This window comes from Spea bombifrons, chromosome 7 (genome assembly GCF_027358695.1).
Source record: "Spea bombifrons isolate aSpeBom1 chromosome 7, aSpeBom1.2.pri, whole genome shotgun sequence".
NCBI classification, from domain to species: Eukaryota; Metazoa; Chordata; class Amphibia; order Anura; family Pelobatidae; genus Spea; species Spea bombifrons.
Window position 1 is genome coordinate 13,584,467 of NC_071093.1, and position 27,285 is coordinate 13,611,751.

Genomic DNA, 27,285 nt, shown 5'->3' on the forward strand with positions numbered 1-27,285 from the left:
TCAATATAATACAACTACTACAAAAATTAATACTAATAATAACTCACTGAAGGTGTCTTTAGCCAGTACAGAGTCTTCAAGTTCACAATAGTCACTTTGTCCAACTGCATTCTCTGCAGCAACACGGAACACATATAAAGAGCCTTCAGACAATGGAGTAACAGATGCTTTAATATCCTTTACTGTGGTGTCCACTGTCTGCCAGCCTTTGCGTCTTACATCTCTCTTCTCAACAATATAGTTGGTAATTGGGGAGCCACCATCCCTCTCTGGTGCTGTCCATTTAAGATCAGCTGTATTCTTAGTTATGTTAATAACTTCAAGCCAGCGAGGAGGAGAAGGAGGATCTAAAGAATGAAAAGATTAGATAGAAGAACATCAATCAATATTTGGCAGTATGTTTACTTATGATTACTTATTGGTAATTACCTTTTATTTATTGTTTTTAAATACTTAGAACATTTGCATATGTTATTTATGGTGGCATATTAGGCATCTGAAAATAATCCAGGTACTACTCACTTAGCCGTTCCTTGCACAGTACAGGATCGCTTGGTTCACTTGGTTCACTTTCTCCAGCTTTGTTTACAGCTCTAACACGGAAAGAGTATTCCTGTTTCTCCATAAGGCCTTTCAAAAAGTGCTCAGTAGTTGGAACTCCTTCAGCAACTCTAACCCATTCATCAGTTCCAGTCTTCAGCAGCTCAATCACATATGATTCAATTTTGGCACCGCCATCATGCTCTGGTTTTAACCAGTTCAAGAATGCAGATGTCTTTGCAACATCTTTTACAGTGGGTTTGCCTGGGGGCCATGGTGGATCTGCACATAACAATATATATAAGATGAATCTTAAGAATTGTCTTATAATGAGGAAATGGTGAAGACTGATATAATAGTTAATGAAATATTACATACCAATAGGATCTTTTATTAAGATTGGCGCAGATTCTTTGCTTGGTTTTCCAGGCCCAGCAAGGTTTTCTGCCAGAACACGGAACTGGTATTTCTTTTTATTGGTAAGCCCTTTAACTCTATTGGTCAAAAAAATAAAATATTTTACAGTAAATTGCAGGTACAAATGATGAACATATATCTTTATCCAGCCAAAATAGGAAGGAATATCATTTCCTTTGGATTAATAGAATTTTTTTAAGTACAATACCTGTAGGTGGGATCTTTTACTGGTATCTTGTTGCATCTAACCCATTTTCCTGAATCAGGGTCCAGTTTTTCAACCCAATAGCCAGTAATTGGACTTCCACCATCATCGTCTGGCTCATTCCATGACAAAGTCACTGAGTCTTTAGTAATATCAGAAGGCTCAAGACGGGTTGGTGGGCCAGGGGGATCTTTGAAAGAAAAAAAAACAGTAATTCAATGCTCATCATACACATTGCTAAGTTGAATTAATTAATCAGCAATGTTTTACCACTAAACAAATAAGACTCTTACCAAATGAGTATTTAGCAATCATTGGTGTAGACAGAACTGGCTCTCCAATACCATACATGTTCTCAGCACTGACTCTGAAGATATATTCCTTGAGGGGAGTTAATTTTGAAGCTTTGAATCGAGTTTCCTTAATGGTTGATGATAGTTTGTGCCATATTTCACTGTCACCAGCTCTCTGCTCCAGAATATAGTTTGTTATTTTTGAACCACCATCATCTCTGGGAGGGTTCCATGTCAGAACACAAGATTCGTTTGTGATTTCCGAAATGTCAAATGCAGCTGGTGGACCGGGTTTGTCTAGATACACAAATACATTTGAAATTAGATAATATTTCTGCAAGCTTTTAAATCTAGGTTTCCTGACATGAAATAAAAAAATCAATAATACCTAGAATGTTGACTTCAACCATTGCTGTAGCCCGACCGGATGTATTGACTGCTTCAATAATATAAGTTCCAGAATCACTTCTCTTGCTATCTGTGATTGTTACTGTAGAATGACCAGGTTTGGATTCAATGTTTATTCTCTTATCAACTCTAAGAAGTGTATCTGCTTTACTCCAGGTAATTTTTGGTTCAGGTTTGCCAGTAACTGTCGCTGGTAATTCAATCTTAGTTCCAGCCTTAACAGTAATACCAGCCATCAATTTTACATCAAGGAAAACCTCTGGGGCCTCTGTATTAAGGAAAAAAAAAGATTACATTTATTCCATGCATACAACACAACAGAAACACAAATATTTTTTCATTAAGCACAAATAGGCATAACATACCTTTGGGATCTGTAGCCAGTATGTCATCAGTTGGTTTGCTTGGCTTACTGGCCCCTAGTCTGTTGAGAGCCTTTACACGATATGCATACCATTGACCTTCAGTAAGATTTTCAACTTGAAACCTGCCATTCAAAATAAATTTTACATGTTTACAATTTGTGAAATGTCAAAAACGGCATTGTTTTTTTTCAATTTTAGCTAACCACACTTACTTTGTTTCTGCAACAGAGTCTCCACAAATTTCCCATTTGTCTGTGCCACGTTGGCATTTTTCCACAATATATCCTTTAATGCGAGAGCCTCCATCATATCTTGGTGGTTCCCAAGTAAGGAATATTCCTTTAGCAGTTGGATCTCTCCACCTAACATTCTCAGGTGGGTCTGGTACAGCTAGTAATGAAGAAAAGAAATATGATCACATGTGACAAGAATTTTGAGAGCACCCTACACCTCAACTGTCTTTGTATAGTTGCTTCATGGATCCCTAGTCTTCTAGATGGACTCAAGAGCTTTTTCACATATTTGTAACTCATTCTTGAAAATATCAAAGATTCAAATTTCCATTAAGGAATATATCCCTATTAGAGTTGGTCACTCTCTCCTTGACCATATAAGTGAAGGGGATTAAAATATGTGTTGCTCAACTGTATAAGGTATTGAAGTACAAAGAGTTTATTCTATATAAATATCTCTATATATCTATATTTATATCTATATAAATGACTGGAACTTACTTGCTGGTGCAGACATATTAACTGGCTCATCAATGTATGCAGGCTCTCCTGGTCCACATTTGTTGCATGCCGAGACCCTGAAGAGGTATTCTCTGCCTTGGATAAGGTCAGATGCTGTGAACTCTTGATCAATTACATTTTCCATGACCTATAAGAAAATAGAGTAACTCATTAGATTGTCACTACATCATAAGATCAAACTTAAAATTAAGTTTCACATTTGACATACTTTAGCCCATGTTTTGCGGTTAACTTCTCGTTTCTCAATTAGGTATCCAGTCAGTGGGCTACCACCATCATTCTCAGGTGCTTCCCAAGACAGATTGACTGTGCTTCTTGTAAGGTCTCCAACTTTAAGTTCTCTTGGAGCACTGGGGCGAGCTGAGAAGAGTATAACATAAACACAGTTTAAAAAAAGGAAACTTGAAAGAAAAAACAGTAAAAAATGTTTTTTGACATTTGAGATGCCACTTACCAATCACATTCACATCAATTTCTCCTGATACCGATGCCACGGGATTTTCAAGCTCAATTGTGTAAATTGCTTTGTCAGAACGCTCACTTGGAAATATGACAAGTTCTGCGAAGGTTGATGTGGTTTCTATTTTGACTCGATCATTGCTTTCTAAGACGTTTCCATTTACTGACCATTTTGCAATTGGTATTGGGTAACCAGTTATGGGAACATGGATTTTCAGAGGTTCTGGAACAATCACTTCCAGACCATCTTTGAAAGCTCTTAAGTCCATTGTAGGTGCATCTGAAATAAAATTATATTTAATTTCAAACAGGCATATATATATATATATATATATATATATATATATAAATATTTATTATATTATAAAAAGGAAAAGGATTAGATAATCTACTCACAGTGAGGATCATCTGCTTTGAGTGGTCCAAGGCTTTCAGTTGGATCAGATAAACCAGCAGCATTTTCAGCAGAGACTCTGTAATAGTAGCTTGCTAAGGGTTTTAACCCAGTCACCTTTGGTAACAAAAAAAAAATTGGTATGTTTGTTAGCAGTGGAATACTGGAACTACAGTCCAGTGTATTTATGCATATGTTTGTGTAGACATGCATACATATTTTTTTTTCTATTACATTAACAATCAACTTTGCGTGGAAAAAATGAAAAAGATTCAAACATTTTTACAGATAGGGGATAAAATGTCAAATGATTGTTAAAGATTTGAGTGAGGCTTTAAAGAGAGCTTAAAGGTCACTTTGTTATAAAATAAAGACGTAACAATTCATGACATCCAGTAAGCACAGTTTTTATCAGTAGTGTGTAGTGTGTAAATTTAAGAATAAACCTACCGTGTATGTAAGATCTGGTGCAAGCCTCATATTACATCGGATCCATTTGTCAGTGCCTTCTTCACAGCGTTCAATAACGTAGCCTAACACTGGGCTTCCTCCATCCTCAAGTGGAGGCTCCCACATAAGTTGAACAGATGACTTAGTTTGTTTAGAGTGAGTAAGGTTGATAGGAGGACTTGGTTTTTCTATTAAAAGAAAATATAAAATAGATATTTTGTTGCCAAAAATTACATTATACTAATCATCATTAAAGAAAAGAAATATAAACATTTGCCTACCAATTGGATCCCTAATCTTCACGGCACGGGTGGCAGCACTTGGCTTGCCAACTCCAGCCTGGTTTTCGGCTCTGACTCTGAAAATGTATTCCTTGTTCTCCACAACATCATTAAGAGTAGCTCCCAGCTCATCAGGTTTAGTTATTATAGCTGTATCCCATTTGATTGATGCTCTGTCACGAAGTTCAATAATATATGCCGTGATTTCAGATCCACCGTCATACTCTGGGGGTTCCCAAGTGATTGTGGCGCCAAAGCGATTAACATCAACCACATCTACATTGAGAGGAGGCCCTGGAACATCTATGATAACAAGAGAAAGCATGTTACTTTGTTGATATTAACAGAGTAATATTATGGAAAATGAAATATATCACACAGCCCCAACTTACCAAATTTACTCTTTGCTTCTACAGGTTTGTCTGTTTCGACTGGTTCACCAGCACCAACTCTATTCTTTGCGCTTACACGGAAAAGATATTCAACGCCTCCTTTCTGTAGTCCAGTGACTGTGTATTCACAACTATCTGCATGGTCTGTGACCAGAACCCATGTCTTACGCTTGATGTCCCTTCGTTCAATTATATACCCAGTGATTTTACTACCACCATCAGTTTCTGGCTCTTCCCAGGCAAGGCTTACTTCTCCATCATAGGTATCAATGACTTCTAGATTTCTAACAGGTCCAGGGACATCTGAAGAACAAAGCAATTAAAACATGTTAATTAATGCAATTGATTACCTTCTAATGTTTTCAGTTTTCTTTTCTTTGAGGGTGATTATATGTCCAAATGGAGACAACTTACCAATAACGTCTAAGTTGATAAAAGCTTCTGCTTTGCCATGTTTGTTTTGTAGTATTATTTTGTATCTTCCCTTATCTGCTTTCTTGGTTTCAGGGATACGGAAGCTGGTACTGTTTGCTGTAATATCAACATGCATGTCAGGCAATGTTTCATCATCCTTTTGCCACTCTGCTTCCGCTTTTGGATAAGCATCATATGGAACAGACATGGTTAATGGCTTTCCGGCATCTATCACAATGTTCTGGTCTGCTGTCTTGATCTTAGGTGCAGCTGTTGATGAAACATGTAAGAATGTTATAGATTTGTTAAAATAATGTCACTCATCCAAACAGACTCATTTACCTTTTCTAGTGTAGCTGTTACAGAAAACACAATCTAATATTCTTATGAATTCTTTATTGATGTTCTGGAAGCAGCGGATATGTCACTTAATAAAATGGTGTATCTGATGTTTTATAAACTGTTATTGTTGTAGAATCTCTTTATATTTACATTGCTAGTGACAATTATTAAATACCACAATGACACTGAGCTGGACATTTAAAAAGAGATATACAATACCTGCTAATTCAAGTTTTGCTCTGGCTTCTTTATCCTTTGCGATGAATCTGTATTCCCCTTGATCACGAGGTCTGATCTCACAGACTTGTAACCTGTGTACTTTTCCTTCACTCATCATTTGATGTTTGTCACCTTGGACGATGATCATGTTATTCCTCAACCATTTGACCTCCACTCTGTCTTTATTGAGCTCAGCCTCAAATATGACATCAGATCCCGGTGCTTCAAATGCATCCAGTGGTGGTCTGATAATCTCCACTGGTATTTCTGAAATGAAAGTTTAAAATTTAATATTTTATCTGCCTCTTGACAATTCAAAAGTAGTTGAGTGAAGAAACCGGTGTTACCTTCAACAAAAAGTCTTGCTCTGGATTTCCTCTCATCTACGCCACAAGAATATTCGCATTCATCTTCTGGCCTGCAGTCTTTTATGATAAGTCGATGGAGACTTCCATCTTTCTCAAATTGGTATCTAAACAACACATATTAGCAAACAAGGGCAAAACATTAAAAAAAATGTTATAGCAATATTGTCCATTGTTGTCCATTTCAGCGATATATCAAAAATAGTTACTTTTGGCTGTAAGACATTTGTAGACATGAGCTTCTCTTTCTTGTTTAAAATCTATGTATATGCAGTTCACTCATGAAATCCCCATAGAAGGAGGCAAATATTATGTAAACTATGGTGACATACTGCATTTACATCTTGTTCAAACATAAGATCGCATATTGATATATGACACAATAAACATTAAAGCATTTTACTCACTTCTTATTTTCTCTTATTTCTCTGCCATTACGGTACCATCTCACACTAGCTTTCTCTTTGGAAAGCTGACAAGTGAAAACAGCATCCTCAAATTCAATAACTGTCTGGTCCTGAAGGTGTTGAACAAAATCTGTAGGAGCTTCAGTGATCAATAGTTCAGCAACTGCTTTGTCTTGGCCAGCAATTACAGTATATTCTCCTTCATCAACAAATCCGCAGTCTTTTATAATTAGAGAATGCTTGTATTTATCAGCTTTATACAAGATTCTTCTGTCCAACACAACTTCCTGACCATTCTTCATCCAAGTAACAGTTGCATTTGGACGATTGACTTTGCAGCAGAAAGTGACAGATTTCTTCTCCATTGTCTCAATATCTTCAATGGGTTCCACAATTCTTAGGTCCTCCTCTGTGATAAGAAAATAGAAGCATTTAAGCTTCAAACATTTCACATGTATCAAGTTAATTGTCACAGTGTTCCAAAGCATCTACTCACCTAGGACTGTTAAGTTGCCAGAGGACTTTACATGTTCTCCTCTATGGTTTGACAGGGATACTGTGTAGGTGGCTTGGTCTTCCATTTGTACATCTCTGATTCTGAGAGTATAGACTAAATCTTTATGGACCATGACATGTTTTGAACTGTCAAAGATTGCTTCATCATTCATGAACCACTTGGCTTTGGCTCCTTCTGTGTTGACTTCACAGTTGAAAACAAGTTCTTGTCCCTCCTTGACCTGTTGGTCCTTTACAGGAGTAATAATTCTGAGTTTTTCTGTAAAACAGAATTTGAAATGACTTTAGAAATGCAAAAACATAATGTTATAAAGGAGAATCAAAATTATGATACTAATGTAGGATGGGAGAGATTAGAAAGTGACTTGACATGGTATAGCTGTTACACTGAACTAGACATGTTTATAGTAAAATTAGCCTACGCTTTTAGGTTTAGGTGGTAAATCAGATGAATAAAATCCAGGGATTAGCAATCTCAGCTTTTTTATTTTTCTCATTATTTCTAATTTCTTTACTATAACTCACCAATAACTGTCAGGTTTGCTGGTGCTCTGGACAAACCAATCACTGCAGCATATGTTCCTTCATCTTCTTTAGGCACTGAATCTTTTACAACAAGGATTCTCTTCTTGCCATCAGAAATTATATCATACTTGTCACCAGGGACAAGAACGGTTTCACCCTTGAGCCACTGGACTTCAAAGGCTTCCTTTGAAACAGAGCAGATAAATTCGGCTCTTTCTCCCTCAAGCACTTCAAGGTTTTGTGGTCTTGAAATAAACTCTGCAGCAAGTTCTGAAACAAAATCATATATCACAACATTAAATTGTGTATTATATATATATATATATATATATATATATATATATCTTAAAATTACCGAACACAGAGTTAGTACCGTTACCTTTTATTCCAAGTTTGCCAGTTGTACGTGAACGTGGTAGTCTGCAGTTGTATTCTCCAGCATCATCTAGGGAAATGTTGTGGATTATCAGAATTCTTCTCCTGCCCTCTGCAATGTGCTCATACCTTCCACCATCTGGGAGCTCTTCATCTCCTTTAAACCAGGTTACATCTGCACTTGGCTTTGAAACCTCACAAATCAGTTTCACTGTTTCTGATTCAGAGGATTCAATGTTTGGCAGATTTTTAGTAAAAACAGCTTCTTCCTCTGAAATTAAAAAATAATGTGGTGAGGGCACTGTAACCTACATAAACAATGTTAAACTCTATACTAGTATGTGAAAAAGAAATAAAAATATCTTTTTATCACACAGGACTGCTTGTTCTCCTTACCGATCACTGTAAGCAAGCCAGAGGTTCTTGCCATTTTTGACTCGCAAACATATTCTGCTTCATCATCAAACACGCACTTGTTCACCACAAGAGCACGTGTGACGCCTTTAGATATGATATCATATTTTTTACCCTTTCGAATTTCAACTCCGTCTTTGAACCAGCGGACCTATGTTAACACAAACAACTTGGTCAGAAAGACACACACCAAACAAGGGAAATATAGGTAACACTGCTAGAAGGTTATGCTTTATAAAATAATTAATGAATGTATGAAAATCAAGTATACATATAATTAGAACTTTGCTTCAGCTCTGTGGCTTCCATTGGGTATTGCATCGATTTTATGCATGTTTCATGTGAGATGAACACTTCAAATGAGTAGCAAGCAATTTAGGTAACTTTAGATATTGTACCTTAGCAGTTTCTCGAGAAATTTCACACTCAAATCGAGCAGTTTCCTTTTCTTTAACTTCAAGATCAGTAAGAGGCTTTGTAAATTCCACAAAAGGAGCTACAGAAGAAACAAGATGACATTTACAAGTTCATTGACCATTTTGTATATTATACAATTATACATAAAGTCTACCCCTATGTTCTATGATTTAATGTAGGATACATTTCACCCCTGACTGAAAAAATGAAAATAGATAACAAAAGTATATGATAAGTCCTACTTACGTTCTACATTTAAGAAAGCAGATGTCTTGAAGTCTTTGGCATCACATGTGTATGTTCTGGCATCATCCAAGGTACAGCCATGAATGATAAGTTTTCGGACTCTTCCCTCAGCAATGATGTCATACTTCTTGGTTTTGTGGATTTCCTGGCCATTCTTAAACCATTTAACCTCAGCATTCTCTCTGGATACTTCACATTCAAGCACAGCAGTAGCTTCTTCTTCTACTGTCTGGTCCTCGAGAGGTTTAGTAAACTCAACAGGTGGTTCTAAAGGTTATAATATAAGACATTAGTAACCCAGTCTGGTGTTTCCATGCACTTGTAAAGACATGAAATATTAGGACAATAGATAATACCTTTTACATTTAGGTTGGCCTCGGTCTTGAAGTCCTTTGCAGTCAACCTTACTTCCCCAGCATCATTAAGCTGGACATCCCTAAGGATTAATGTGTGGACTCTTCCTTCAGCACGTGTGACAATCTAAAAACGACCACATTTTATTATTTTGTGTATCAAACTTTGATTATTACAGTAGTGTCAGTAAACAGTTGTATATGCATAGTTATACAAGCTTTTAACTTATTGGACCCTTCTACAGACGTATTTTTCTATTATGAAATTGAATTAGCAGATACATTGATGATGTTACAGTGTGGTAACTTTATTTCATATGATCCCAAGAGTAGTCCCCTCAACATATATGTCAAAATAGACATATATATTGTATATTAACAATGTTTTAATGGTTTTGTTGCATGCATAATTTTAAAAAAATGTATATTTCAGATGAGAAAATTTGATTTATATTTTACATATTCATATGTTTTTACTGTACTTAAATATATCAGCAATTTTTCTAAAAAATTGTTACATTTTATCTACTTCTTATGTTGTTTAATATATTATATTTCATTTTATTAATTATTTGAAAAATATGTTTTAAAAAATATTTCCTATCATTATTTTCACTGTTTATATTATTTTTAAATTATACATAAGACTGTATAATATAATTTGTCAGTGGTTGCCTTTGGTAGTTTTCCTGCTGGTCACACTATGCTTTTTTTCACTTAAGTCCTCTGGTATCTTGAAATGTAAAATGAGCACTTGAAGTTTAGGATAAAAATAGCCTCTCAGAGAGGATCTGGAGAACAGATCTATCCACAAACCCATGCTGTCAATTACCACAAATGGAATTTTAAACCCGCTAATCCCCATATATGCACAATACCTTACTGCAGTTATGATCAGAATGAAAAACTAATTAAGTAATGCATGTACTGCCTTGACACAAGATTAGCAAAATAGTTTCTGTCTTGGTTTTTTGTTTTATTTTTTAAATATAAATCTTCTGTGCTATAAAGCAAAATCTGTAAATTGCTAAACATTTGTTAGAAAAACATAGGAGCTGCCATTTACATTTTGAAACCTGCAAATTAAATGTGAGGTGTAATTTAAGAAATGAATAATGGAAAATAAATAATGGTCTAATTGAATTTACTATTAATATGTTTCTGAAAGTATTCTTCCTAAATGGCCTTACCTTGTCACTGGGCTCCAGTTTTTGACCATTAAGGAACCATTCCACTGGGATCCCCTCATAGGAGAGTTCACATTCGAAGGTAGCCGACTCACCAGCTGTTACGGTCACATCCTTCAGGGGCCTTAGCAGGCCTATTACACGAGCTTTTCCAATAGAAGAAGACATTATCCATTAATATCCTCGTGCTAAGACCACTGTAGACCCTTACCCTCCAACTTCCATTGCAGCTTTCCTTAGGGATGCCAAATGCTGCACTGCCACTATTTAAGGTCTCCCGGTGAATGTGGCCTCCGGGGAGTAGAAGGGGTGGAACTTCTCCTAACTTGGAGTAGGTGTTTCCTTACATTGAACAGAGTCAGCAGTATATGTGTAGCATCTGTCGGCCACCAGCCACACACATTCCTCTTGCTACATATGGCCTATTCCTTCCAAAATAGCAGAGCCGCTATTGGACAGAGACAGCTGACACCTAATTACCTTATCTGCTCCTGTCCGTCAATCTATTGACACTTTCCAAAAATGTAACCTTAATGATTTATCTGCCTGTAGGAAAGCTGCCAGCACAGCAATCTTTCTTTGTAATGCCCTTCTTTCATAACAACTTGTTACACAAGCATCACAATTTCATAAAATGGCTGACAGTTTTCTCAAGACATTTTGTGAAACTGTTGCCGCAAAAATGATAATTTTCACAAATTATCACTTAATTTAAAAGTACAATTATACTCTTTAAATATTGCAAAAACTAAACAACGATCATGGTATGTGTTAAATACCCACTTGCTATTCCTCTGTTAAATAAGTAGGAGTCATTGATAACACTCTCTTACTAATTGTAATTCCACTGAAATCTAAACAGATTGTTTTATAAAAGTCACAAATTAAATTTTGTATTCAATTTAAATATTGAGTTTTCATGTTTGCAACATCTATAAAACCCTTTTTACTTAAACGTTTTAATAACACTTACCCTTTACTTTAAGATGAGCGCTGGATTTGGCATTGGCTGCTTGGAAATCCACACCACCTGCTTGGTCCATTTGTACATTGTAAAGGATAAGGAAATGCTTTTTGCCTTCTTCTTTGATTTCACAGTCCTAGAAAGATATTGTACAGGTTACATTACATTTATTTAAATAGTATCACATTCTATAATTCTTTATATACAATTCCAAATAAATTAATACACGTTGAAATTTACACAAAATGTACTTAACTTGCACACTTTAATTTCTATAGAATCATAGATTAAAGAGAGATAGCTTACTGGAGAAGTGTGTAATGTTTCTCCTTTTAGTTTCCAAGTGGAGTGGACATCCTCCTCAGATATTTCAGTCTCAAAGCGTGCTGTTTCAGTTTCAATTACTTCCACGCTATACAGTGGACGGACAACCTTGATATCACGTTCTAGATTATGAAACAAGCGGAGAAGATACATGTAACTTTCTGTACACATACAGGACACAACTAATGAAAGTTACATTTATCCTCGTTGACAAGTTTACCTTCAATGTTCAGTTTTGCAGTTGTTTGGTCAGTTCCACAATCACATGTGTATTCACCAATGTCCTTTTTAGAAGCTTTCTTGATGATAAGAATGCGCTTCTTGCCATCGGTTTTAACAATAACATTCTTTGAAGGAATTATTTCCTGACCATCTTTGAACCATTTAACAGGGGCTTTGGATTTGCTGATTTCACAATGAAGAGTGACTTCATCTTTCTCTACGGCTGTATAATCTTGAAGTTTGCTTGTAAAGTATGGGTCTCCTTCTGCAAATAAGAGTGGTCATTACTAACAAATGATTGCAGTGTACCCCGTAATACAATTTAGTTCCTGGATGTTCATTATGCAACAGTTTAATATAGATGTACATCTCCATAACAATTATTTGGAGCACAATTCAACTTTTAGCTCTGAAAACAACAGATGCGTACAATATATGACATTGTCTGTGCACTTTTAATATGCTGGTATTAATCTGGTCATATTTGCTTAATAATGCAAATTGCCATGTTCAAAAATATACACTGTAACCATCCAAATCTTGTAAATGTTTTATTTAACAAACTCTTGTAATCGGATACTTACCAAGAACGGTAAGTTTGGCATCATAAGATTTTCCCATAGCTTCAACTTTAACAAGAGAGGTGTCATCCAAAGAAACATCTTTGAATTTGATAGTGTGAAATTTGCCTTCATCGTGCATTGACACGAGCTTGCTTGGGTGTAGACGCTGATCATTCTTAAACCAGCTAACTTGAATATTGTCATGAGACAGCTCAACTGTAAACTCAGCAGTTTCCTGTTCTTTAACTGTGACATCTTTGAGTGGCGACACAAATTCGAGACGTATACCTACAAAACAATACATTATATTTAAACATTTACCCTCAAGTTTATTACACAGCCAATTTCAGAAAACAGTGTGTTTCAATGTCACAAACCTTCAATGATGAGTTTGGCACTAGTTCTCTTATCTTCCGCTTCAAACATGTATTTAGCTTCATCTTCAAAAGCAACTGATTTTACTATAAGTGTGTGTCTTGTGCCTTCGACAACTATCTCATACTTGTCGTCTCCTTGAAGTTCCTGGGTTCCCTTGAGCCAACGGCATGTTTTAGGTAACCTAGACACCTCACATTCAAACCTTGCTTCATCCTTTTCAAACACCTTGACGTCGGCGAGTGGAGTGATGAAGATAAGTGGTAGTTCTACAAGAGAAAACATGAGTTAAATAAGATAAAAACTTTCCATTTCCTAGCCTGTATCAACATTAAATATTTGTAGTTATGTTCCTTATAATTCTTGCTTAATGGTAGTTTAATGTCTACTAATAGAGCTATAAATAAAAGTTATGAAATAAATATAGATATATTGTAAACATTTCATATGGTCATATGTGAATATTTGCTTACCTTTCACTTTTAGGTTAGCTTGGCTTTTGGCATTAGCCGCCTGGAAGGAAATCTCTCCGGTCATATCTAGTTTGCAGTTATACAGGATAAGGACATGCTTCTTTCCATCCTCTATAATTTCACAGTCCTGTTTTCAATGTTATAATGAGATTGTTTTAGAAATGCTTTGCTTAATTGTATGTGACAAACATTTTATGTTGCAGGCAATAACTTTAAATATCTTACAGGTGATGGTGATAGGATTTCTCCTTTAAGCTTCCACTGAGCATGGACTTCAGGTTCTGAGATTTCAACCTCAAAGCGGGCTGTTTCGCCTTCAAACACCTCCACTCCGTACAAGGGGCGCTCCACTTTAATTATGCGAGCTGCAATACAAACAGTTACCGCAAAACAAAGTTATAGTGTATGACTGGAAAAGATAGAACACTCATGGCTCTAACGTGAAAAATGTTAATTACACACCTTCGATGTTCACACTTGCTTTTGTCTTGTCTGTTCCACAGTCACATTCATAATCCCCTTTATCTTTTTCATCAGCTTTCTTAATCTTCAGAATTCTGCGTTTGCCTTCAGTTTTTATGGACACGGTCTTTGAAGCTTTAATCTCCTCACCACCTTTGAACCACTTCACAGGTACATCTTTGCTAAGCTCACACTCCATGGTGATGTCATCTTTCTCCACCGCAGTATAGTCTTGTAATTTCACAGTGAAGTAAGGATCAGCCTCTGTAAACGGACCACCCGGAGGAGTTAATAAAGCACAGTACATATGTATGGACTATGGAAACTCAAGTAGGTTTTTATTTCTTTATGATAACACAAACACAATTCATACTACACAAAGGTACATATATAAAACGCAAGACTTACATTTAACATTTAGCGACAAAGTATGCCTAAACATACAATAATTTATATGGCTGCAGACGATTGGTATAGACAGAGGAGACAGACAGAAACATAAAATGAAAAAATAGGTGTAAATGTGATTAGTTATTGTGAGACTGGACAACTTTAATTTTTATATTACAATTCAAATAATCTAGTGGATGGGCTGTAACTCGATAATAGATTGTAAGTTTATTAGTGTAATAATCGGCTAGAGTAGAGTGGGAGGGTAAGTGTTGTTCTCATAATAAAACGCTAGTAAACATAAAAGAGTCACTAACATTAGTTACAAGTATACATTAAAATAATACTATAAATGTTTTAGGGGACTTCATGACTGGGTTCGGACCCATTGCTAGACTTGTTACACTGGGATGCAATTAAGCTTTAGGTTGTAATCAACATGGTAGGCCAAATTAAGACTGTGGTTAGTGTCTGACTGGGTAAACTGCTTTGTTAGTCAAGATATGTAAGACATAGGGATAAGATTTAGCAATGACAATATGATAAGGAAGGCCAAAAGAAGATTTAAGATTCACATTTACATAATGTCTTTGAGATCAACTTCTCTAGGAAGTTTACTGTGGGACTATATTGGGAAAAGAATGATGAGCTCCATCTTTAACACTGAAAAGTTGGTTGACATCCAGATCAAGATTTACATCTCAGATGTAAAGTGGTGTGTCCAGGACTTACAGGAAGAAAGAGTTACAAATCTGAGAGGATTCTGAGAGGAGATCTGACAGCTAAAACTTGAGTTGCAAGAACAGACAGACTTGATAGAACATAAGACAACAACAGAGACATGACAACAGCTGCGAGGACGAAACAAAACAACAGCTGTGAAGACAAAAGAGGCCAAACAAGAATTTGTTCTTTTTTTTTGCTCTGATCACAAAAGGCGTGAAGATAAAGAATATACAGGGTGCCACAGAAGCAAAGCTTTCAGACAGCTTACGTAGAATGATGAAAGAAAAATATTCTTGTACTAATTATCTCTGGTAACTGATTAGAACATAAAACTGTCAAGCAATAGATCGTACCTAACACCTTTAGTTTTGCAGTTGTATGTAAACCTTTGACTTCAGCTTTAATCTGTGAGATGTCATCTAGAGTTACTTCTCTGATCTCCATCTTGTGTGTCTTGCCATCTTCAGAGATAAGAACTGTTCGGCTAGTGTGAAGTTTCTTGTCATTTCTATACCAGGTAACTGGCATATTTTCATGGGAAAGCTCAAACTCAAAGTGAGCGGTTTCTCCTTCTTTGACAGTCTGATCTTTTAGCGGTGAAATAAACTTAAGTCTTATACCTGCAATAAAAGTGTCACTGATTAACATGCTGTACAAGAAGTAAGAGTTTACTGTACAGCTTTAAGAATATGTAGAGATGGGTGAACTTGTCTCAGGCATAGCACTGAGCAGGTTGTTATTCAATGTTTAGAAGTTGTCATTGTGTTGAAGCTATGTGTTTGCCCATCTCTACTAATATGACAGACTTGCCTTCTACTGTGAGCTTTGCAGTAGACATTTTGCCATCAATTGCTGCTGTGTAATCCCCTTCATCATCAAAAGCAGAATCATTAATGACAAGGATGTGCTTTTTTCCATCTGAAATAATGTCATATTTTTCTCCGGCCTTGATAATATCTGGGCCTTTGGACCATATGACATTTGCTTCGCGTGTAAGAGTACATTCAAATCTAGCTTGACGTTTCTCTGGAACGGTTACATCTTTCAGAGGTGCAGCGAAATCCAGCTCTATTTCTAAAGATAGAACGCAGTTTACAAATGTTAGAAATAGAAAAGAATTGCATGATGCTAAAAACTCTGTAGTATGGCATCAAGTCCAACATACCTTTTACTGTAAGGATGGCTGCAGTGTTTGCATTTAGGGCCTGGAAAAGAACCTCTCCAGCCTGGTCAACTTTGACTTTGTGTAAAGTAAGGAACCGCTTTCCTCCCTCTGACTTGATTTCACATGTCTAGAAATAATGGAAATACTCTATTAATAACAAAATAGCAAAATGAGAAACATTAATATGTGTATTTATGTGTGCCCAAGAGCACTCAAGAAACCTGTTCACTAAAGGATCGAGTGATCAAACAGAGAACATAATCCTACACAATAATGAAAAAAGAACCAAAGCCATGTAACACGGCGCAATTTATGATAGAAAACTAAACCCTCCATCCCTGAACTTCAGAATACTTACAGGAGATGGCCTTAGGATTTCTCCTTTCAGCTTCCATTCTCCTGGAATGTCCTCCTCAGAAATTTCACAATCAAATGATGCAGATTCCTTCTCGTAAATTACAACATCTTCCAAAGGTTTGAGCAGATCAACTTCACGATCTGAAACAGAGAAACAATGTTATGCCACTGTAAAACAAAGTGCCAATCCACATTTATATGGATGTGCATTATTAGCATTTCAAATGTAACCTTCCATAGCCACTTTTCCATACCTCCCAAAGTAAGTTTTGCTGTAACTTTTTTGCCTTCAACTTCTACTGAGTATTCCCCAACATCATCTGGGCCAGCATTTTTTATAATAAGGAAGATTTTGTTTCCTTCTTTTTTCAGCTCAGTTTTGTCATTGGGCTCTGCTGGAATCTCATCATCTCCTCTGAACCATTTAATGTTTGGTGTGTCCTTAACTATATCGGCCACAAATGTGGCAGTAGTCTTGGGTTTTACATGTTGGTCTCGTATTGGCTTAACTAACCAGTCACGTATTACCTCTGCAATGGAGAACAAAAATATTTGATCCAGGGATAATGGTAACTACATTATTTCAACAAGCTTTTACAAGATGTTACAAGCATAGTAACAATATTTAAATATTCACTGTAATTTCACACACTAAACTATAAAGATCACATCATTTACATGCCAAAGAGGGTTAATTACATATGTACGCATCACTATAAAATTTGATTGGTTTGCGCTATATTCTATATGGATGATTTCATAGTGCAGTTTTAATATATATACCTCATCTGTTCAGTCAAATGCTTTTAAAAATGAATATGTAGACAATAGCAAGATAAAATTATGAAACATACATGAAAAAGACAATTGGATTTTGATCTTGAAAGTTATATCTTGTTTGCTTTGGGTAACATTTGTAAACATTTCTCAAACAATCTATGCTTCCTAAGCAGAATATTTTTCTTTATTATCATTTTTTCTATTCTGTTATATTGGAGACGTGATAACCCTATCATCAATAAAGGTCATTATGTTCATTATGTTTATTCGCAGCTTCCTCTCTAAATAATGATAGTTACTTACCTACTACTTTAACATTGGACTCGCATTTGATATCAGCACTTTCTACTGCACAGGTATAAACTCCAGCATCGTCATCATCAGCAGCCACAACAGTAAGAGTCTGAGTCAAGCCAATCACATTAATTTGGTATTTTCCTGGCTCATCAATAATTTTCTTCCCATCCTTGTACCAGACTACCTCTCTATCCTTATTGAGCTCACAGTTCAAGTACATGGGCTGTGTCTTCACAACTGTTACTTCTTGTTCTAGCGTTTTCACAAAACGTACTGGCAACTCTGTAGGGAAAAAAGTAAGCAATGTTACTGTACTTTTTAGAAATATACTAGCAGTAATATATATATATACTATAATAACAACAGTAAATGTTTAAATAAATAATATAAATGTTATATAAATGTTAATAAAATCAATGAAATACCTTCAACAATTAGTTTGGCTGTGGATGTCTTTTCTTTGTTTCCCAACTTTGCAACACAAGTGTATTCGCCAGTGTCTGAAAGCTGGACATCAATGATATGCAGTTTTCTATCCTTGCCATCAGCTATGAATTTGTGCTTGGGGCTCTCTCTCAGATTGCTGCCATCCTTCATCCAGGTTGTAATGGCCGTGGAAGGTGAAATGAGACATTCAAATATGGCGGAAGAGCCGACAGATTCTGCTTCTTGTAACACAATATCTTTGAGTTCCTTGACAAATTTCAGTGGGACAGCTTTGAGTTGATAGGTGAAAGCTGGCTCATCTGGAGGTTTGTCTCCTCCGCTGCCTGGTCTCAGTTTCCTCTTCTCTGCATCTAATGGTGAAGGAGTCTTCTTGGCTAGAATTCAGATGTGAAGATGGTTATGTTCAAGATGGTGCATTTTAGTTTCCTTGTAACCTTTCATTTTACACATGCTCATAATAAAAATCAGAGGCATTGGCCATTTTTTTTACTTTGCAACCGTTTCTTTGCTAACAAATTGTAAAGTTAATAACAAAATCTCTGAAATAGTTGGTAAAACATCATGCTCATATTAGCAAGATTGTAAGCTTGCGAGCAGGGGTCTCTCCACCTGATATATGGCTTAGTCTGTCAATTCTAGTCTTGTCAAGCCCCTTAAATATATGTATTGTAAGAAGCGCTGTGTAAATAGTTGGTGCTATGTAAAGAAAACATAATAATAATAATAATAATAATAATAATAATAATAATAATAAACAAATGTCGTTCTAATCCTGGTCAATTTGAACCCTAATAATACAATGAAAAATAAAAGTAAATAAAAGAAATACTTTAATTAATAATAATTTTATGGAAAAATGAATGTGAATGTACCAAAAACATGCCAAGCAAAACACTCTCACCTTTAATAGGAGTTTTACCCTTAGCAGCTTCATCTTTTGGTGCTTTAGTATCTGAAGTGAAATGTTTTATATTAGTCACGGTTCCCTATAGCAGTGTGTCATTTGGTAACATTGTGTTACCTTGTTAACCATTCCTTGCTAAAGTGAATATATTAAAATGTTAAACTTCAACACAACTTAGTGATGTGTTTGATATCAGATATGTAAATGTATGATGTATTGTAAACTAAATTATCAGTACATCATAGATTATTAATGCATATAAAGTAGACTACAGTGGACACCAGGCAGCATTTAAAAATATCTTCTTGAAGGTGAACTTGTATGCCATCTAATCCCCTACCACATATCTCTCTGTAGATTACTTGCAAATATATTGTAGAAGATTAGAACTTAAAAATTTCAAATCTGAATATGAAACTACATGGCTATCTGTGACAGCAAAAATATCTAGTGAATTAAACTTGCAAATGATCGCAAAAAAGAACTAAAATGAAATGTTGCCAAACTCATTTGTAAAATGATGGAATTAAATAAAACACATATTAGACGGTGACACATGCAAAACATGTAAAATTAGGTTGTAATGTAGACAGATCCAAACAAAAACCACAAACATGGAAACAAACAATGAAATTTTATGGACTGAAAGAAATCCTTATTTCTGGAACATTCAAGTGTGAACAATAGTGAAGAATGGAAACATACAAAATGTTGAGGTTTAATGTTGGTCTTCAAAGATGGACATAAATTCAAGATTATGAATATGAAAATGATAATCAATGTCTTCAAACACACATGAGGTAAGCTTCAGATCCAAGAGTACTTAAGAGCAGATGAAGTATGGAAATGATGGTAGCATGATTTTAAAGCAGATGCTTTGCAGAGAGATGCCTCACCTCGTCTGCCAACGGCCTTTGATGGCGTTTCTAATGCAGCTTCCTTTGCTTGCCCATTTTCTTCACTAAGTATATCTTCTTCTGAACCATAATCAGTCGGTTCAGATAAACCTTCAATGTCATGCTCCCAGCTTTCTTCCTCTTGTAGTCCTTCATTATCTTCAGATTCGGTTTTTTGATCACCTGAGACCTTGGATTTCACTGGAATCATCAAAGATTTGTCCAAAGACTTGAGTTGTTCTGTTTTTTGTTTTCCAGTGGGAGTGCTGGTTCTGCTAACTGCTTTGCGTGAGGTGTCTTCTTCATGGCTTAATCTTTTCCCAGAAGGAATTAGCTCCTCTGTCTCTACAGGAGTTCTTTTTTCTGCTTTTTTTAACGACGAGATAACCATCTTTTCCTCTTTAGGCTCTGTTTTTACGGCAGGCTTGTCCTTTGCTGATGGAGTTTTTCTGAAAATAGCATCCTTTTTATGTTCTGCTGGTAGCTCTGGTTTAGTTGAATCAGCTGTTTTTTTAGTTTTTGTAATCTGTTGTTCAGCTATTTCTTCATCTGTATGTTGTTTTCTACTGTCCTTGATATCCATTGTCTGCATTTTCTTTTCTGGTTTAATTATACCGATGTCAATCTCTGATACCTTTCCTTTAGAGTGTTCAATTACTACCTCTGTGGGTGTACTTTCAAGAGATTTTGGTTTGATTATTTTGTCTTTTTTGGAAAGTGGTTCAGTCACTCTTTTTGCTGGTCCTAAAACTGGTATATCTTTAGTCACGTCTTCCTTTGTTAAATCTGATAGACTACTATCTATTTGGTCAATTATATATTCAGGACTCTTGTCTCTCTTACGATGTGGTTCCAAAACAGGCTTTTTGTCAGGTATAGTTCTAGGTAAATTATTATCCTCTTTCTCTTTTAACCTAGCCACAGACATATCACCATGTCTTTGCTCCTGAAGAGCTATTTTATCTATTCTTTTCTCATCTTTCAAAAACTGTTTGTCCTCCCCTTCCTCTTTTTCTTTATCTGCTATTTGCTCACTATCTTGGTAAACCTTGGCTTTGGAAGGGATATCTTGTTTTCTATCCCTTGCTTTCTTTGAGCCTTCAACCTTTCTTTCTCCCTCAGCTTCATATAAAAATTCATCACTATCTGCTATACTAGATTCTAGTTCCTCATCTGTTTCCTCACGGGACATTTTAGTCTCTATTGTAGGAACTCTTTTTTGTATTTTTTGTTCCTTCCCTACCTTAACCTCCCTCATTTTTTTGGAAACTTTTTCAGGAAAATACTCAGTCAGTTCTTTATCTTGTGATGTTTCTGTTTGTAATTTAGATATTTCTACCTCAACCTTTTGGAAGGCACTAGGTTCCCGATCTTTCCCTTTTTCCTTTAACTCAGATGGGATTTTTTTAGTGGGTCTTTCAATTAACTCAATTCTCTTTTTAGGTTCTGGTATCAGTATCCCATCCTTTGGGGGTTCATCTTTCTCTTCCACTTCTACTTTAGAGGTTTCTTCTTTTCTGAGTTTTTCTTGCTCTCTCTTAGATAAATGTTTCACTTTTGGAATAATTTCTTGGGGCTCAACATATATTTCAATGTGTTTAATTGCATCCTCCTCCTCCTCCTCCTCCTCCTCCTCCTTTTCGTCTTCTTCCTTTAACTCTTTTTTCGAAGTGACTATTCCAGTAGGTTTTTGAACAAGCCCCTTGACTCTTTCTTTATCCTTTGGAATTCTTTTTGTAGGTGTTTCTGCAAGTATCTCCTCCTCTGGTGCTTCATCTTTCTCACCCAGGCCTAACATTTCCTCTACTGTAGAGGTTCCTTCTTTTCTGGGTTTTTCTTGCTCTCTCTTAGATATATGTTTCACTTTTGGAATTATCTTTTTAGGCTCAACATATATTTCAATGTGTTTAATTGCATCCTCCTCCTCCTCCTTTTCGTCTTCTTCCTTTAACTCTTTTTTCGAGGTGACTATTCCACTAGGTTTTTGAACAAGCCCCTTGACTCTTTCTTTATCCTTTGGAATTCTTTTTGTAGGTGTTTCTGCAAGTATCTCCTCCTCTGGTGCTTCATCTTTCTCACCCAGGCCTAACATTTCCTCTACTGTAGAGGTTCCTCCTTTTCTGGGTTTTTCTTGCTCTCTCTTAGATATATGTTTCACTTTTGGAATTATCTTTTTAGGCTCAACATATATTTCAATGTGTTTAAATGCATCCTCCTCTTCTTTTTCGTCTTCTTCCTTTAACTCTTTTTTAGAAGTGTCTATTGCAGAAGGTTTTTGAACAAGTCCCTTGACTCTTTTTTTATCCTCTGGAATTCTTTTTGTAGGTGTTTTTGCACGTATCTCCTCTTCTAGTGCTTCGTCTTCCTCCTCTACATCTAGAATTTCCTCTACTTTAGAGGTTACTTTCCTTGTAGGTTTTTCTTGCACTTCCTGACCTATATGGTTCACTTTTGGAATAACCTTTTTAGGTTCTGTGGCAAATATTCTAACTTCTTTAAATGTATCATCCTCCATTTCCTCTAATTCTACTTTAATTTGTGCTTCTGGTTCATCTTCCTCCACATCAATCTCCTCACTATATTTAAAGGAGTCATCTGATTCCCTTTGTTCCACCACTCTTTCTCTGGAAACGTGATGTGCTTTTTGTTCTTTGGTATAAGATATTATTCTTTCTGATTGGATAATATCAGTAAACAGTCTTTCAGTTTTAAAACTTGCATCCTGCTTGATAGGAACCAGTTTGTCAGCAGTAAGTAAAACGACACCTTGAACGGCTTCCACTTTGCTTTCTTCAACTGACGATACTTTACCTTTTTGCTTTTTTGTTATTTCAGCTTTTTCTTTAGCAGATTTCTGTGCAGCTATAAAGGTTTTACATTTCATTTACAATCAAGATTCATGTAAACGCACTTTTAAGAAGATTGTCAAGAGACATACATCACACATAAACCACATATAACTGGAAACCAAGGACTTACTAAAAAACAAACAGGACATAGAACAAGACTTAAGAACATTAAGTCACACGAACCATGGCTATGATTCACCTATAGAAGGCAAATGTCTATATTATACCTTACATTTCCTTCAGCTAAGTAATTTACAATGTATATTTTATAATGTACATGCTAAAAATGTAATATAATGTGTAGGACAATAGTAAACACACTCACACACACTGAACGAAGACCATATTACATCACATAAGAAAAGGCTGCATACAAAAAAACACCTGGTCTGCATAAAGAAGCAAATGTAGTCAGAAGATTTTGATTTTGGAGTATTTGGAGGAATACTCAGGATGGGTGCCGCAGTGCAATATTGGGGGAGTAATATATATATTTGTATTTTGTTCACATTTTATTGAGCACATATATCACGTGTTAAGGAATACTTTTTATTGATCAGTCTTCATAAAGAAGCAAACGGGATCATGAAACAAACCATTAATTTAGATGATATGTGCAATAACGCACTGTATCATGTGTGGCCCAAATAATTATTCTGCTATTTGAGTCCAACCATAAACATTACAATCATACCTGCTTTCTTTCCGACTACTGGAGCTGTAACTGGAGCTGTAACTGGTGCTGTAACTGCTACTTCTTCCTCTGTTGCTGGAGAGGGGACCGCTGTAATTGAAATGCATGTAATAAAGCATATTGTAAGAAAAAAGAAACATTATTCTATAAGATTTAACGAATTGAGTTTTAATGGATTTTAGATAAAGTCATATTTTGCAGTCATCGATGAATGACATTGTAGTCAACTGGAAAAATGTGCTATTAAAAAAGAGAAGACTTACCTTCGACAAGTTTTGGTTCTTCTGCAGGTGGTGAAGGTTTAGCTGCTACCGGTGGTGCTGCTGGAACTGGAAAATATTGTGAACTCAAATTACACTTTAACCTCTTGCATATTCCTTTTAGTTTCAAATGAAAAGCTCTGGAATAACCCAATCATAGGTGAGGAGCTATAAAGTAACATGCTCAGGCACCTATATACTTTAGAGGATGCTTTTCAAAGCAACACATTGGAATTGTTAGGGACAAAGAACATACCATTGTTCTAGTTATGAACATAATTTATGGCATGTGCTAATTTATGGCATGTGCTAGACCATGATTCTGTTAGTTGATATATTATGTACCTTTAGCTGGTTCTTGTGCTGGTTTGGGTTCTTCTTTTTTCACCACTGGTGGCACCTCTGGTACCTTCTTCTTTGGAATTTCTGGCACTTAAAAATAACGTATAAATAGTACTTTGTTTTGTGGGTATTGATGACGTAACTGCTAAAGTGGCCAATCTGGCAATAGGTTCAGTCTAATTTAAAATGCTAATCAACTTAATCAATTTAACAAGACAAACAGTAGTAATGTTACCTTCAGGTTTTTTGACTTTCTCGATTTCTTTTTTAGCTGGTGGTTCCTCTTCTTTCTTTACTGGTTTCAATACTTTAAAACAGATAATAGCTTTTTTAACCTTTGAAATTTTTGTTTCAAATTATACAAAAACAACTTACTCCAGAGCTCATGTTACATACACATGAAACTACAATAAGTAACAACAGAACACCAAAATCATACCTAAACGACGCAATTAAAACAGTAAGCAAGCAAAATGTGTTCTAGGCTTAATAATGCTACCTAATCGCTTGAAGCACTAGCGGTGTAAATAAATACCATTTAAATCTGGAACAATTGAAAAGGCATTGGCTTAACGCTATTTTAGCTTGCAATACATGCTAGTTGAGTCGGAGGGATTTGCGGTGCAAGTTATCAGCACTTAGGGGTAGATTGGATATTAGTGGTTTTGCAATATTAGGTTGGCTTCACTATTTTTGTTTTCTTAGAAGCAAGCTTGATTTGTTAACGCAATAAGTTGGCCCTCTTGTTTAGAGAGTTTGTTTTCGAAGTAATAAATTGTATGCCATTAATATGTAAGCAGCAAGTTTTAAATACCAGCCAATTAATTCATTCCTAAATTGTTTATTCTACCTTTCTTAAGGCTAATTTCTTCTCTTTTTGGAGGAGTAACTTCAGGAATGGGTCTACGGGGAACCTTCTTTTCAGGTTCAGAGACTTAAAAAAATAGAATTGGCTATCATTGTTAAGAAACAATATATCAGTCAGCATGGAAATGTAATAGCTATTGATTGTACCATATACATTATGGTATTAAAGATAGGGGAGAATAGCACTTAGATTTCATCTCGGATATGGATCACTTTTCACAGGTCATGTCCATCAACACAGTGAAACTCTTAGATACGAAACTGAATTTTGTTTTCAGATTACAAAATAAAATACAGATTTTAATATTCGATCTAAAGCTTATTTATGGAAGGTTCTGTCTATGTTTTAATTATTAATTAAATATTGAGTTGAAGCATTTACAATAATTGACTGAACTTTTACTTATATTAACACTGTAATGTTGTATATTACAATAGTGTATATTATTTAACTCTTAGCAGTGTGTTGATTTGTTATGTTGTTTATCTGAATGAATCTGCTGCTAATATTTTGATAAGTGAGACACAGAGACTAAGATGAAATACCCTAGTGACGCTGGACTGTCCAGAAGATATTTGTATCCATAAGCAAGAAACCCTCCTAAATAAAGATGTTTGCCTTTTTCTTACAAACATGCTCTATACCTTTCACAGGCTTAAGTTCCACTTTCTCTGGCACAGGTGGTGCTGGCTTCTCGGGAATAATCCTCTTTTTGTCCACTGGAGCTTTGAAAATAAAATAGTTAGGCGTTTACTAAACAGTTAATCATACTTATGGAAACATGTCCTTGAAAAGACTAAGATTAACCTGTTGAAATGCAAAGTATAATAATTAGTAGAGAATAACGTTTTCCACAGAAGATGCATCAAAGATGAGTTTGCAAGAAGAACTGCACAAAAACAAACATATGGACACAGCGCAAGATGTTGATGATTTCTATTATTACATGATAAAAGCAAGATTTAAACAAAAAATGATGTTAAATGATCTGATGAAATGGGATATAAACATACAGAATTGTACGTTTTTTTTTTAAAATATTTATGGATTAATGATGAGATAAAATGACCAAGACACCATTCAAGCTATGATGCAGAATGATTGATGGGATGACAGGACCTCTTACTAAATATTTTTTTGCATCCTTAATACCTGGTATAATTTCCTCTTTTTTCTGGGGAAGAATATGTTGTGGTGGTTCAATAGTTTCTTCAGGTTCATAATCTTTAAGGGATAGGATTTATATATTTAGAACATAACTACCAAGAAAAGACCATCACTCACAATTACTTAAAACCACATTTTAAAAAGAGCCACTGATAAACACATAAATGTCAAGACGCACAATAGACAGTACACTGTAAACAAAGATACAGAATGAAGACAACGATGAAAAAGCAAATGTTGTTATGCTCACGGAAATTAACCTGAATGCCTCTTTTTTACTTAAGTTGTAAAGTCCAATTTTTGAGGAAGGCCTATATTTTTTAAATATATAGCAATAACAACATTTAAAAAAAAAAATGATGAGTGGATGTCCTGATGAATGGATGAAACCATGGAATGATGGGAATTTAAATATACCTTCAGAATCTAACATAGCTTCTTCAATTTCTTCTTCTTCTTCTTCTTCCACTTCTTCTTCCACTTCTTCTTCTTCTTCTTCTTCTAGATATTCTCCTTCTACTGTGTCTTCCTCTATTTCTTCTTCTGACACTTCAACACTTATTTCCTCTGCTGGGGCTTTTGGCACTTTAATGATATTATCATTGAATGACTTAGGGTTTTATCCAATTACTTTATTAGAGGCATGATATTTTCATTTTGTGTAAACGTTTTCTGTTATTTTATATCCAATGCAAAAGTGCAATGGATTGTGCTGCTTGATAAGTTGGTAGGGTTACAAAGGATTTTACTTATTATATACTTCACATGAGGGGCATGTTTCGTGGGAGAAAGTGTGATAGGCTTCTTCTCATCTGAAATAACTTTTTGACTAATATCTAATTTGTTACAGGGGTATGTACTGTTCTTCTCTACAGTCAGAACTTCAAAGATATTAGTTTAACTTTAGCAATCAAGCAGTTATAATTCATAAAATGGCTACACATACACAGATATACACAAAGGGACACACATTAAAACATGATGTACCTTCCACTGGTGGCTCAACACCCTTTTTAACAAC

At 35.5% G+C, this 27,285-nt stretch overlaps 1 protein-coding gene across 1 annotated transcript in view; it reads right to left on the reverse strand.

The window, feature by feature from the left end:
• Window positions 1–27,285, reverse strand: part of TTN (titin) — a 201,585-nt gene that overhangs the window by 72,572 nt on the left and 101,728 nt on the right. The window contains exons 141-189 of the mRNA XM_053470904.1: window positions 25,742–25,822; window positions 25,080–25,163; window positions 24,465–24,536; window positions 24,233–24,319; window positions 23,891–23,956; window positions 23,628–23,717; window positions 19,186–19,236; window positions 18,263–18,658; window positions 17,844–18,119; window positions 17,015–17,290; window positions 16,762–16,901; window positions 16,404–16,530; window positions 16,049–16,312; window positions 15,592–15,858; window positions 14,123–14,386; window positions 13,886–14,025; window positions 13,661–13,787; window positions 13,190–13,456; window positions 12,834–13,100; window positions 12,248–12,514; window positions 12,010–12,149; window positions 11,713–11,839; window positions 10,743–10,885; window positions 9,556–9,679; window positions 9,200–9,466; window positions 8,935–9,032; window positions 8,519–8,687; window positions 8,127–8,393; window positions 7,748–8,017; window positions 7,203–7,481; window positions 6,707–7,115; window positions 6,282–6,406; window positions 5,935–6,201; window positions 5,374–5,643; window positions 4,960–5,262; window positions 4,568–4,870; window positions 4,287–4,474; window positions 3,839–3,953; window positions 3,438–3,722; window positions 3,192–3,343; window positions 2,963–3,110; window positions 2,441–2,618; window positions 2,229–2,350; window positions 1,844–2,131; window positions 1,456–1,752; window positions 1,166–1,352; window positions 919–1,034; window positions 523–822; window positions 48–347 (exon numbers count right to left, since the gene is read on the reverse strand). Of these exons, the coding sequence (XP_053326879.1) occupies window positions 48–347; window positions 523–822; window positions 919–1,034; window positions 1,166–1,352; window positions 1,456–1,752; window positions 1,844–2,131; window positions 2,229–2,350; window positions 2,441–2,618; window positions 2,963–3,110; window positions 3,192–3,343; window positions 3,438–3,722; window positions 3,839–3,953; window positions 4,287–4,474; window positions 4,568–4,870; window positions 4,960–5,262; window positions 5,374–5,643; window positions 5,935–6,201; window positions 6,282–6,406; window positions 6,707–7,115; window positions 7,203–7,481; window positions 7,748–8,017; window positions 8,127–8,393; window positions 8,519–8,687; window positions 8,935–9,032; window positions 9,200–9,466; window positions 9,556–9,679; window positions 10,743–10,885; window positions 11,713–11,839; window positions 12,010–12,149; window positions 12,248–12,514; window positions 12,834–13,100; window positions 13,190–13,456; window positions 13,661–13,787; window positions 13,886–14,025; window positions 14,123–14,386; window positions 15,592–15,858; window positions 16,049–16,312; window positions 16,404–16,530; window positions 16,762–16,901; window positions 17,015–17,290; window positions 17,844–18,119; window positions 18,263–18,658; window positions 19,186–19,236; window positions 23,628–23,717; window positions 23,891–23,956; window positions 24,233–24,319; window positions 24,465–24,536; window positions 25,080–25,163; window positions 25,742–25,822 (9,846 nt within the window). The remainder of the gene's footprint in view (window positions 1–47; window positions 348–522; window positions 823–918; window positions 1,035–1,165; window positions 1,353–1,455; window positions 1,753–1,843; window positions 2,132–2,228; window positions 2,351–2,440; window positions 2,619–2,962; window positions 3,111–3,191; window positions 3,344–3,437; window positions 3,723–3,838; window positions 3,954–4,286; window positions 4,475–4,567; window positions 4,871–4,959; window positions 5,263–5,373; window positions 5,644–5,934; window positions 6,202–6,281; window positions 6,407–6,706; window positions 7,116–7,202; window positions 7,482–7,747; window positions 8,018–8,126; window positions 8,394–8,518; window positions 8,688–8,934; window positions 9,033–9,199; window positions 9,467–9,555; window positions 9,680–10,742; window positions 10,886–11,712; window positions 11,840–12,009; window positions 12,150–12,247; window positions 12,515–12,833; window positions 13,101–13,189; window positions 13,457–13,660; window positions 13,788–13,885; window positions 14,026–14,122; window positions 14,387–15,591; window positions 15,859–16,048; window positions 16,313–16,403; window positions 16,531–16,761; window positions 16,902–17,014; window positions 17,291–17,843; window positions 18,120–18,262; window positions 18,659–19,185; window positions 19,237–23,627; window positions 23,718–23,890; window positions 23,957–24,232; window positions 24,320–24,464; window positions 24,537–25,079; window positions 25,164–25,741; window positions 25,823–27,285) is intronic.